This window comes from Micromesistius poutassou (genome assembly GCF_964030765.1).
Source record: "Micromesistius poutassou genome assembly, chromosome: 17".
Classification (NCBI taxonomy): Eukaryota; Metazoa; Chordata; class Actinopteri; order Gadiformes; family Gadidae; genus Micromesistius; species Micromesistius poutassou.
Window position 1 is genome coordinate 8,097,247 of NC_140287.1, and position 13,078 is coordinate 8,110,324.

Consider the following 13,078-nt stretch of genomic DNA (forward strand, 5'->3'; position numbering starts at 1 on the left):
GGGGCATGTTGACATGTTGAAAGGCATTCACACTTTCCTGTTGAAATCAGTCCCAAATGCCCCTAACTTCTGCTCTTAAAATAAATTAGGACCAGGTGTGGCGAACTAATTGGCGCCCCCAAGGGAGTGTCGTGATTAATTTATTTTCTTCCTATTTTTTTTTTGTTGCCGCGATGTGGGCGTGGCGGTGGCAGCGCCTTAACCTCACGCATACCTTAATTTCTAATCAGGCATTCTGAGACGGCGGTGGTCGACGCTGAATGGGTGATCAGGTATTTACCCTAGCCTCCCCGCTCTGTGGCATGCAGCTGGCCCATTAGCAGCCGTTAGCGCTCCCGGCACCATTCACAATCACTAGGGGCCGCTTGTGTTTCATTTGTAGCCTGTGTGATTCTTTGCATGCAGAAAATGGAGGGGGGGGGTCATGTTTGGTCGTGATATCTTTCCAATTATTGTTGTGTGAAATCTCCCAAAACACTGTCTTAGAAAAAACTTGATAATACATTTCCGAGTACATTTTCTGCAGTAGAACGATAAAATGAAGCACGTGTTTAAGAGGAAGGACAGCAAATCAGTTATTATTATATGTCTCTAAAAATAGCCGATTGGAACATTGAAATACATACCGGCCTCAGGATGCATCTTGGGCAATCAGTTTCCTAAGTACACTGAAAGGCATTGTGCAATATGTCTGCACAAACAGCGATTACCAGTATAGCCTCAAAGTGTTGGCACCAACACAATAACTCAAGTATAGCCCCTGGACTCCCTGTGAGGGGTTCTGTACGAGCTGGTTCAATCTATTCCTGGATGAAGCAGGCCCTGAAATAGCCAACGCAAGCTGAAAACACTAAAAGGCCCTCCTCATCCTCCTGGTGGGAACACACGACTCAGCCCAATCATAGCACAAGAACGGTCCCAGAGAAACCCAAGAATAGCTGAAATTGAAAGGAAATATATCTCAGGGTTAAAAATGAGATTATATATTCTATATCGTGACATTTGACGAGGAGAGCGCTTTCTCATTCCAGGAAACATATACGAGGGAGTTCAGTTAGTCCAATCGAACCCGCTTCCTCCAATTTAAGCTTAATTATGTCTCGCAGAAATCTACTGAATCTCATGAATGTGAGATGAGGGTGTGATGGAGACAGGGCTGTTGCATCACCTCCGCAGCCTCTTTGGTATGGAAAGCATGTTTTGTGCTAATTAGTGCAGGAGTTTAGCTTCGTTATTACCATGGGCAGAGAAAAAACAATGTCATCATTATTACTAAAGCCGAGCAAAATCGAAATATTCTCTAACATATTCATCAAAACACCATATCTAGATGGGTACATTAATGTGTGTTATCAAAGGAATTGAAGTACCTCAAAAGATTGATTTTTAGTCTTGACTTGGCATGTTTTTTTCCAGATAGCTACAGTTTAAAGACAAAGGTAAACTCACAACGGTTGGAGGTTGTTGTTACCCTCGGGGGAAAACATCAGCCATTTAAATTTTGGTGTGACTTTAAAAAATGAGGATTCTACCTCTGCAGGCGACAATACATCTGTGGTGCAGATGCATCCTTTTCCTGAGGAGAGCCATCCATGATGCTACACGTGATCATATCAAACCCCTAGGAGGTTACAGCTGCAATACCCATGAGTTCAATTGAATCTATAACAAAGTTGCACGCAGCTCTCTCTCACCAGGCTGCATGGCAACTCTTTCATCCCTCCCTCTCCCTTCTTTCCCCCTCTCTCTCTCTTTCTCTCTCTCTCTCTCTCTCTCTCTCTCTCTCTCTCTCTCTCTCTCTCTCTCTCTCTCTCGCTCTCTCTCTTAAATATGTAATATGTTAATATATGAACTCAACCATATTAACTTGATATTGGATAAAAATAAACCATACGAACAATGATCTCACATAAAAGAAAACAAGGATGAGTATAATGACCTCCTTTTAAATAAACAATAATAACCTTTCTACCCGAATGGCAACTATTTTAATCATTATTAAACCTTGAAAAGTGAATGATAATAACAGACCTATTAACATCATACCGGCAAAACATATCCCTGTTTGATTATTCCGGGAGGAACTATTGGCAACCGGGCAAAAACGTTTGCAGAGTGAATGAGACCCAAATGAGAGAAAGAGAAATGTTAATTTTCTCTCTCTTTTGTCACACCTATAATACGTTTGGACTTCAAAGCTAAACGCAGTGTCTCTTTAAACCTTTACTCAGCCAGGCGTTCCCATCGCCCAAACAGTCCTGAACACGGAATTACTTCTTCAATGAACGGAGAGGTGCTGTATTTTTTATCATCCTAGAAAAAATACATATTGTTTTTTTTTCTCAAACAAATCTAAAATCACTGCTCATAAGTGAGCTGGTAACAGCGGTTCTAACCCCCGAGACACACAGCGTTCTCCTTGACTGATTTTTCAGTTCAAATAGCATATATTTCTCGCCAGGCACCGAGTGCTTGGGCTGAATGGATGCTGTCGCTGCATAATGGTCCTCGGATGACTGTTTCCTAGGTAACGTGGGGAGGGCATGTGGAGAGGGGAGGTATAAAACACAGGCGGCTTCTCGCCACACACTCACTCCGGGGTAAACGCACTTGCTGCCATCAGAGACACTTTCTCTCTCTCTCTCTCTCTGCCTCTTCTTCCACCACCACGCTCTCTCCCTCTCTCTATCTCCTGCTGTCCATCTCTCTCTCGCTCGATTGCCCGCTCTCGCACACTCTATCCCGGCGGACTCAGACTCATCTGTGCCCCCCCCCATCCGCTCCGGCCGTCCCCCCCCCCCTGAGAGCAGCAGCATGATGCGACCCAAAGACCTACGGCAGGGCTCCGGCACCAAGACCTTCCTGGACGCCATGCACGGCGGCAAGGTGCACCTGGCGCGCTTCATCCTGGACGCGCTGGACGGACGCATCATCAACTCCAAGACGGAGAGCGGCCGGACCCCGCTCATGTTTGCCGTGCGCCTGCCGGACCCCGGGGCCCGCGCCAAGTTCACCCGGCTGCTGCTGGAGAAGGGCGCCGAGGTCAACTTCCAGGACGCGGACGGCCGCACGGGGCTGAGCCACGCCTGCGAGATGGGCCACCTGGAGGCCGTGAAGCTGCTGGTGCAGTTCAACGCCGACCCCGACGTGGCGGACGCCTGGGGCAACAACGCCCTGATGTACGCCGCCTTCTCGGGCCACGCCGCCGTGCTGGAGTTCCTGGTGCGCGCCTTCAAGAGGCTGGGCTTCAAGCTGGACCGCACCAACTGCGCCGGCCACTCGGCCCTGCAGGTGGCCGGCTTCTTCGGGCACAACCAGTGCGTTCAGATCCTCAGCTACCCCTGCCGGAGCCGGGCCGCCGGGACGGACGACCCCCCGCCGGACACCGGGTGCTCCTCGCTGGGGGTTGCCGGGGAGGGCCACCTGCCCAGCCGGCTGCCCCGCCACATCCTGGAACGGTTCTCCAAGCAGCTCGGCGGCAAGGATGACCAGCAGAAGCAGCTCCCGGGGGTGTTCCACCGACAGCTGAGGGCGGCGGACACCATGGGCCTGTGGAACCGCTTCAGCTGCCCCGCCGGCCAGCCGCCGGAGGACAGCCACCAGCGGCTCCAGCAGCACGCTCCCCCCCACGCCGAGAGAGGACAGATGGACGCAGATAACAGTGTGCTGACAACTGCTAAACAGCTCCACAACTGCCAGCTGAGAGATCTGAGAGTCGCAAAAACAATGAACTCCGTGCCAACTCCGGGCCAGACGGATGTCAAGCACGGCCCCCTGCGAGAGACCCTGGAGGCCTTTCCCCTCTGGGGCAAAGCAAAGTCGTTTAACTTGGACCTCCTGAACGGAAGGAAGCAGTCCTACCAGGGAGAGGTGCGGGACGGCAGCTTGTCTGCCAGCAGGCTGAAGAGGGCCTCGCTGCAGGACGAGCAATCCCTCATGGACAAGATGGAGTGTCAGGGCAACCGCCGCAGCCTGGCGACCGACGGCGACAAAACCAACGCGCTGGCGAAACCACCGCTGAGCGGCAAGACCGCCGCTGAGCGGCTGACCAGCGGGTCACAGAAGGAGCAGGCCTGCGACCAGCTGGCTTCCTGCCCGGGCTGGAGGGGGGAACAGCAGCTGAAGAGGGGAAGCATCCCTGCCATCGGCAGCAGAAACAAGCTGCTCTTCATCAGAGGGGAGACGGGGGATCCCCGGAAGGCGTCGGAGCACGGGCGCGCGGGCCTGACGGGGCTCGGCACCAGGCTGCTGAGACGCTTCACCGCCCCGGACTTCATGAGGATGGTGATAGACTGCTCCTCGTCCAACTCCTCCTCCTCCTCCTCCTTCTCCTCCATGCGCAGCCGGGGCCGGATTTCCCGCTCCGAGACGTTCCCGCTCTCGCACCAGCAGGTGAACAGCCAGCCCAGCGTGGACAGTATCAGCGGGGTGAAGTGTGAGTTTGACAGCAGCTCCTGCTCCCAGGCCACCCTGGGCTAGTAGAGTGTGTGTGGGAGACTGCGGAGGCAGCAGGTTAGGTTTGCTGCCACGGTTGTCATTGTGTTTTTTTTTTTATTCTACTGCACATAGAAAATGGATGATGTGTTTCATTGATTGGTTAAGTAATTGCTATTATTACCTGCTGATTGCATTCATGTACTATACTACTCTTCTATAGATATTTTTACAGATTACATCGTAACGGGCAGTGATGAACACAATAAAAATATATATATATATATACTAAATCCTCACTAGACGTCGCATTATTTATACTTCATGTATCTTGATGCTGGTTTGTAAGCAAGGGAGATCGTAATTTGTTAACATGTATATATTTGTATAGAGTTAATTTGTATTAAAGTATACTTTGTGCTACGCAATCTTTGTTTACACAAATCCTATAACTTTTGTATGTATTCCGCGCCGTACCACTACAGCTGTATGATTGTGCTCTGTATTATTCCAAGCTGAATATCTAATAAACATGGCAGCCTTTTCTCTGAGCAATTATTTGACATGCATCGGTGGAGCCTGTCTGCTTTCACTATGCATCCTCCTCCTCATCCATCATCCAAAACATGAGCACACACACACGCAACACGGCGGGACCAGCTTCAATATGCATCATTTATTGGTTCGTACAAAATTAAAATAATGTGTAAGTCTCTCTTTTTCTCTTTTTTCGTATGAAGGGTCCACATAGAAATACAAATCCATGAAAGGTGTTGACGTGTATCCGTGTGTTGGGAATATAGAAAGACCATGTGCAAAGTGTCTCAGCTGGTGGACGTTCCTGCAGCATCACACGCCAAGCCTGTGTGCTTCATCTAGGCAAACCGATGCAAATACACTCAGACACACACCCCTAGGGGGAAACGGACACACGACGCACACGCACAGTCGCGTGCACAAACACACACACGCACACACGCACACACACACACACACACACACACACACACACACACTCACACATCCTGTGGTTTGTAAAAAGTCAGTGACAATAAAGAGTAGGACGTCACAAGCGAAGGGTTGACGAGCAAGCGCACACCCATGCTCGCACTCAACCACACATGCCGCACACATACACACACAGCTCATCAATTCTAAAATATGAAGAAAAAAAAACCGTGACGTTCAATCCGAGCGGAACTCACTACAGTTGATCATCAATCTTCATCAGGGTGTCATGTACAGTATTTCTATTCAAGGTATTCTGCTACGTCCATAAGTCCATACATTGAAATGAACCCTACGTGGCAAATGCACGCCATACAAACAAACCGTGACGTACATCCTTTGTAAAAGAATAATGATAATAAGAATTAGAAGAATAATAACAATAAATATTAAAGGAAGGGATAGGATTCATTTTGTCCAGTTGCCTCATGGCAGCAGCTGGCTCTCCGTCTCTACCGATTCATTATGGTAAATAGAGGAGCCTGGCTCTCTAATGTCCCAGTAGTGGCGCACTGATTCAAGCATTTTACATCCAGGCCAGGTGTGCCCTCTGTTTTGGCCATGCAAAGAGAGTTTGTTTCCCCCTCCAGCCTCTCTGGAGAGGGAGGGCACCCTGACACACCTGTGTCACACCAGTCCTCCACGAACACACACTCACACGCACGCACGCACGCACACCTACACACACAAAGTGCGTGGGCAGAGGTGGTGAACTAATAGTCATAATGCCTCTACTACAAGGTCCCTCCGGGAGTGGGGAGAAGACGTATTAGTAACAGACGGTACCCACTCACGACTAGGACTAAGGAGCTTTGCTCTTCAATGTTCTCTTTGAGTAGCGTCCCACGGCCTACTCCTTTTTTTTCTTTTTTTTCCCGTATTTCGCATACGGATGGTATTTGATTATAGGCACCACAGACGCCTTGTAGGGAGGAGTCCGCTCCGAGTGTCACCCGGGGGTCAACTGTAACGGCCGGGGAGACAGGTGGAATAGGCTACTGTCTTGCATTGCATGCTTCATCCTGTCCACCCCCACTAAAGTGCTTTTCTCTCCCTTAGGACCACAAGCCCAATCGGATCTCTTCCCCAGGTCTTGGCTTCCCGTACCGGGCCTGGATAAGGGGGTTCAGACCCCCCCAGTTCAGGCCTGGGGTCGGGGGGGGGGGGGTTTCCAGGGTGGAGTGGGTGGGGTTTGGGTTGGGACCCGGAGCAGGGAGCTGTCGTCATCAGCAGCGGGACATGCGCTTGCGGTACTGCTCCACCAGGGGCACCAGGCACTGCGGGGAGCCGCTCTGCAGCAGGAAGGGGTGCTCCAGCAGGTCGGTGGCGCTGGCCCGCTCCATAGGGTCCCGGGTCAGCATGCGGTCCAGGAAGTCCTTCAGCACTGGGGAGATCTGGAATACGGACCCATACCATGAGAAAAACTTAGATTAGATTACTAATCTTACTTACTGATTAGATTAGATTACTACCGAGCATATTATTATTTAATAGGGTAAACCCTTTTACCTGTATTTATTTATAGAGCTTTAGTGCTCCTTGTGTTCAGGTATGGTATTACATAGCGGCACCTATTGATGGCGACACGCCGTAGTTGTCACTGCTCGCACAAGACAACAAGCTGATATAGTTCAACTGTGTGAACATTTATTAATAATGTAAGACTATCTATAAGCGTCTGCTAGTACAAGGGAGGTTTGAGTGACGCTAACATGACGGTCAGAAGATGTATTTATTTGACTTTATTGTTTTGCCTTTTTGACATAGAAGGCAGGGTTTGAGCACCAAAAACGGGAGACCGTCCAGACAACTGGGAGTAGAAACAATCTTGATCTCGGAGTGAAAATGATTATGTTGATATAACTATAATGCTGTGAGTGGACATTTATCATGTGTCTATCGTGCGTGTCCCCGGGCAGCTGGTACGGTACGTGCCTGGCTGACGTTCCGCACAGTGGGGGCGTGCTCGTCCCTCAGCCTCTTCATAGCCGCCACTGGGGTCTCACTGAAATAGGGGGGTTCTCCGTCCACCATCTCCACCACCATGATGCCCAGAGACCACACATCCACCTAGATGGAGCGAGCCCAGGTCGTTACTTCACACACACACACACACGCCCTCCTATTGGCTACTCGCCATGTCAGTCAGTGTCGTGATTAGTATTTGCTGGCTCACCTCAGTGCCATATGGGGATTTGGAGATGACCTCGGGTGCCATCCAGTAGGGCGTTCCCACCAGAGACTTTCTCTTAGGGATGTCCTTACTGATCTGGGCACAGAAGCCAAAGTCTGACAGCTTGATCTGTTCCGGAGAGAGAGAGAGAGAGAGAGAAAGAGAGAGAGAGAGAGAGAGAGAGAGAGAGAGAGAGAGAGAGAGAGAGAGAGAGAGAGAGAGAGAGAGAGAACCACTTTAATGTAAAAAATGCAGAGAGAGAGAGAGAGTGCGCAAGAGAGAGAGAAAGAGAGAATAGAGAGAATAGAGATAGAGGGAGGGAGAGAAAGAGACAGCGCGAGAGAGAGAGAGAGAGAACATTTTAATCCGAAAAATGAAACATGAAGAGAGAAATAGAGAGAGAGCGTGCAAGAGAGAGAAAGAGAGATAGAGAGAATATAGGTAGAGGGAAAGAGATAGAGAGAGAGAGAGAGAGATTTACTGTACCCTTCCATCTAATGTGAGTAATATGGAGTCACTCTTGATGTCTCTGTGGATGACACCCTGTGAATGGAGGTAGGCAAGCGCCTGCAGCACAGCCTCACACACTGTGGCAATCTGCTCCTCGCTCAGCCTGGGACACACACACACACACACACACACACACACACACACACACACACACACACACACACACACACACAGTCATTCTGTATTAGCATATATAATATTTCAGTAGTTTGCTTCTGCTGACAAAAAGCATTGAACTAGAGGGAACAATAAACTGCTCCGAGGCAGGAGGGGAAACCACAGGCATTCTGGTTGCTGCAAGCCAGTTGACAGACAATTTATTATGTACAACTGCTGAGAACCGAGAGCCAAACCTTACATAAATAGTTTGTTGCTCAAGGCCTTTGGAAGGAATACAATCATAACTATTATATTGTTATAATTATTATTAGACTTATTATTATTACTTGAGTGCTGCACACATTATAATCACACTAGTTAGTATTCGAGTATAGATCCCAGCAGTGGGTGTTTTTAAATTCTATATTAATACCTCTCAAATAGATCCGATTTATTCATACAGTTAAACCCATAACTGCTGAATTAAATTCAAATCAGCTTTTTGGATTACTGTTCTATATTTAGATATTGAAAAGCTGAGGAAATTTATTTAATGATTGCTGTCTGCTGGCGTTATAATTGAGCAGAAATATGGCACTTCACGTAGTTCAGTGATGACGTTTGCCATTGCGCTAAGATAATGTCCTGACCTCAGTCCTCCTTAAGACGAGGGAATTATGTAATGGAGCGTACAAAAAACACGATCTCAATCTTGGTGTTATACTACCCCCTAGTGGCTGTCGTACATTATAACAGCTAAGCCCTTATTATAACGCATTGGCGCCCGCCAGTCAACCAAATAAGCGACCAATCACTGTTTTCAAACGACGACCATTTTGTCTGAGCAGCTTACCTTGTTTCAGACACAATATTGGTGAGTGCGCCACCTTGCAGGTACTCCATGATAACCCACAGCTCCTCCTCCACCAGGGCTGACTTGAACATCTCCACCACATTTCTGTGCTGGTAGTCCCTCATGATGACCACCTGCGAACATCACCCGTGACAACCACAGTCAACATCACATCTGCAGCGAGATGCGATATCGCTCATCACAGTCGGGCCATCACCGTTCTCTGTAGTCGCTGCGGCGGTAATCATGTCGAGTCATAAATTAAAGGCTGAAATTTAATGAGCGGTAGAAGCTGCGACGCATGGGACACGAAACGATAAACAAACCCAAGGCGCAATACATCGACGGATTCATATTTGCAAATGAGGTCATAGAATGCAAGGTTGTTGGTGGTAGATATTTATAGGCCTATCCCAGTGTTCGTGCGTGTGCATGTGCGCTTGCGTGTGTGTTGGACCCGGCCCTGGCATACCTCGTTGAACAGCAGCTCTCTCCTCTGCTGCCTCCGCAGGTCCATCATCTTCACCGCCACCTGCCGGCCGCTGTGCTTCTCGCGGGCGATGCACACCACCCCCGTGGAGCCCTCGCCGATCTTCACAAAGTTCTCCAGGTACGCCCGCGGGTCCCCCTGGTCCACCACCATCTGCAGCGCCGCCTTGAACTGCTCGTGGGTCACCTTGGGCGGGTCTGGTGGGGGGCGGGGCGACGGGTGGGGCGGGGGTCTGTAGGCGGGGGAGCAGGCCCCGGGGGGGCTGGTGGCCAGGGACCCCGTGGGGGAGGGCCGCGGCTGGGACGGGCTGTCCTGCCTGGGGTACGGGGGGTTGGTGGGGCAGCCCGAGTGCCTGAGGAAAGTCTCGGGCCCGTTGGGTCTCAGGTGGCCCATGTTGGGGGAGAGTCCCAGGGTGTAGCTGGCGGAGGAGCGCACCGCCCGCTGGGGCCGCACGCCGCTCACCAGGGGGCTGCTGGTGCCCGTGGGCAGGAAGCCAGAGTGGTACCTCACGATGGACTCCCCCTGCAACGGGACGAGGGAAGGAGAGAGAGACAGGGGAGAGAGATGGAGGTAGAACAAAGGGGAAGGCAACGGGGAGAGACAGAGAGAGAGGGGGTTAAGAGTTGGAGGTAGAAAGAAGGAGAGAGAGAGAGAGGGAGAGATTAAAGAGTTGGCATGCAGCCTGGTGTCCATGCTCTGCTTTCTAAGTGAATGTAAATCATGTCCTTCAGTCCCACCGTGCATCCACTCCACCTGATGCCATGCTCCATATACAGAGGCTTCTGTAGGGGCCTCAAACACCCCTCCCCCGTCCCCCGTCCCCGCTCCCTCACCCTACACACACGCTCACCCTCTGAATTCATGCCAAACAAAGCATTTCCTCACATTTACAAGCCCACTAAGCCCATAAACCGACGTTGTAATTTATAACCAACAATTAAACGTTTCCACTGCTCTGATTAAAGGATAGTATTCGGGTATGGGGCTGAGAAGCCTGCTGGTTAGTGGCGGAAGATGCCCAGTCAGCACAGAGCTTATAGAGAAACTCACGTTGAAACACAATGTGTTGTTTTAATAATATGCAAATGTCTCTGAAGTATGTATATGCAAATCGCATCATCAGAGAGTGCAGCTCCATCATACGGGTTAGTGACGCGTGAGTGTGCGGAATACACAAGTGTGCGCTGATCTCCCAGCGAGCTCTCCGCGGCGGGGGTCTGCCCGGTCTCACCTTCAGGTCGTAGGAGGAGTACGGCCGCACGGGGCTGTTGTGGGTCGGCATGTAAAGGGGCAGGTTGGGGTGGTGGGCGAACTCGGCAGGGTGCATGGGGCCCTGATCCCCACGGGGGATCTGCTGCTGGAGCACCATGGCCGGGCTGTAGAAGCACGCGATGGGCCGCTGACCTGCCGGGGCGCCCCTGGGCGGCAGCTGGAAGTCCCTCCTCCACACCACCCTCCCCTGGGGGCTGCCCAGCTCGGGGCTCATGTAGGCCCCGTAGCTGGGCGCATGGATGGGCTGGGCCTGGACGGGCGGCGGGGGTGGCCTCTCCACCGAGCTGACCCCCACCTCGTACGTGGACCTGGCTCGGGACAGGATGCCGTTGGGCTGCAGGGTGACGCTCTTCTTCATGCCCAGGTGGGGCGTGTTGCTCTCGCTGTGGACGTTCCTGCTCCGCCAGCGTTGCCGGGACGCATGCCCTTGCCCCTCGTCGTCCTCGTCGTCCTCGTCGTCCTCCTCATCGTCGTCCTCTTCGTCGTCCCCGGCGAGGCCCTCGTACTGGTAGTTGTCGCCCTCCCTCACCTCGCCCAGCCTCCCCAGGGACTGGGCCCTCTTCCTGGCCGAGGGGCTGTGCTTCCTCAGGGAGTTGGAGCTGGTGACGGAGAGGCGGCTCATGTCGTTGATCATGGCCGTGATGTAGTCGCCGTGGCCGATCATGCTGCCGCGCACGATGGTCTGAAAGAATCAGAACAAGAGGAGGGAGCGTTCAGACTTCTAATTCAATCATGTTTTGTCACGTGCGCTGAAGTTCACGTTCCGTTCAGCTCACGGATCGGAACGGGCCCGGGGAAGGAACTGTGGAAGGGTGAAGATGGAGCCTTCATGGTGCTCGGGGCGCTGTGTTAAATTTAGACTCTGAAGAAGAGAAAAATCTGTGAAGGACGTTTTATTGTGGTGCCGGAATGTCACAGACTTTACAGAATTATTTCCCCCGTGGCTTATTGTGCAAACACACTCAGACGGAGCACAGCCGAGTGGAAAGCACTTTAAGAGACACTAGAGAGACCGTTAACGCAGTCTCCTGCTCACAACTCAGATACCGCAGTGCAAACGCATTGACGCAATCAGCGGGCCACACGCCATTAGGATCTTTAAGCACAAACGCAAACGACCGCAGGGGCTAAATGTGGTCCTGCCAGAGAGGAACGAAACACGTCTGAGATGGAGGGTGTTCTTGTAGGGGTCGGGGAAGATACTGGGTAGTCTGTTGAAGGATGTCAATATTGAGCTGGAAAATTTGGCTGTTCTTAATACTGGGATGTTGGTAGTATTACAACAATTCTGTCAATAATTATATTGTGGCGTTATCAATATTATATATATTAATATATACAATTAGTCTCTATAAATATATATATATATATATATATTTATATATATATATATATATACACATATCTACATCTAATTGTATATATGATAATGAAAAATTATAAAAATATATATTTAGTCGATTTAGTCAATTTCACACAGTCGTGTGTGTGTGTGTGTGTGTGTGTGTGTGTATGTGTGTGTCTGTGTGTGTGTGTGTGTGTGCACCAACGTGTGTGTGTGTGTGTGCCCGTGCGCATTCCGTGTGCGTACGGGACATTACCGGCCCGGGCAGGCGGTGGGGCTGAACGCGAACGTCTAGTCAGATTCGTCCTCGGTCAGTGATACTACTAAATCATTGTGTCCCCCGCATGTGGCTGAAGAGAACCTGTCCCCCGCTCCACTGGTCTGCTGCCATCCCTCCTACACAGGGGGGCCGGGGTCAGCTGACACCTCACCCACTGCCGGTGCCTCTGAGCCAGGCGGTAATAGCCTCAGTGCGGCCCTCTGTTCTTTTTTAAGACAATACGATAATTGCCTCCCGTGTCTACGCGCCATCGCCATCCGTTGTGCGGCCTTTCTTTTTCTTTTATAGAACAGGACATGGCGTGTCTGATAATTACACCGCGATCTTATGGTATTGAAAAAAAAAATAAGCCAGGTTATAATGTCATGCTCGGAAGCCGGTGTTAATAGGCTCCCTGCTCTCGGCGCATATGTGTGTGCGTGTGTGTGTGTGTGTGTGTGCGCGCATTTGTGTGTATGTGTGCGTGCATGCGCACGTGTCCGTGTGTGCAGTGCTGCTGATATCACTTTGATGACGCCGTTAAGCCATAAATCTGGCCTAAGAGCTGACACCATAGTTCCTATATTGCACTGCACCAATAATATCCTGGCTGTAAGGAAAATGTTGGTGTGCCT

At 50.8% G+C, this 13,078-nt stretch overlaps 2 protein-coding genes across 2 annotated transcripts in view; one reads left to right on the top strand and one right to left on the bottom strand.

The window, feature by feature from the left end:
• Positions 1–2,814: 2,814 nt before the first annotated feature.
• ankrd63 (ankyrin repeat domain 63) lies at positions 2,815–4,479 on the top strand (the record flags this gene model as incomplete). The annotated part of the gene is made up of 1 exon (XM_084481712.1): positions 2,815–4,479. The coding sequence occupies one exon, from the start codon at positions 2,815–2,817 to the stop codon at positions 4,477–4,479; it is 1,665 nt and encodes a 554-aa protein (XP_084337838.1).
• Positions 4,480–6,668: 2,189 nt separating this feature from the next.
• Positions 6,669–13,078, bottom strand: part of pak6 (p21 (RAC1) activated kinase 6) — a gene marked incomplete at both ends in the record, with an annotated part of 7,519 nt that continues 1,109 nt past the window's right edge. The window contains 7 exons of the mRNA XM_084482355.1: positions 6,669–6,836; positions 7,378–7,512; positions 7,619–7,744; positions 8,102–8,228; positions 9,078–9,211; positions 9,550–10,089; positions 10,799–11,521. Of these exons, the coding sequence (XP_084338481.1) occupies positions 6,669–6,836; positions 7,378–7,512; positions 7,619–7,744; positions 8,102–8,228; positions 9,078–9,211; positions 9,550–10,089; positions 10,799–11,521 (1,953 nt within the window). The remainder of the gene's footprint in view (positions 6,837–7,377; positions 7,513–7,618; positions 7,745–8,101; positions 8,229–9,077; positions 9,212–9,549; positions 10,090–10,798; positions 11,522–13,078) is intronic.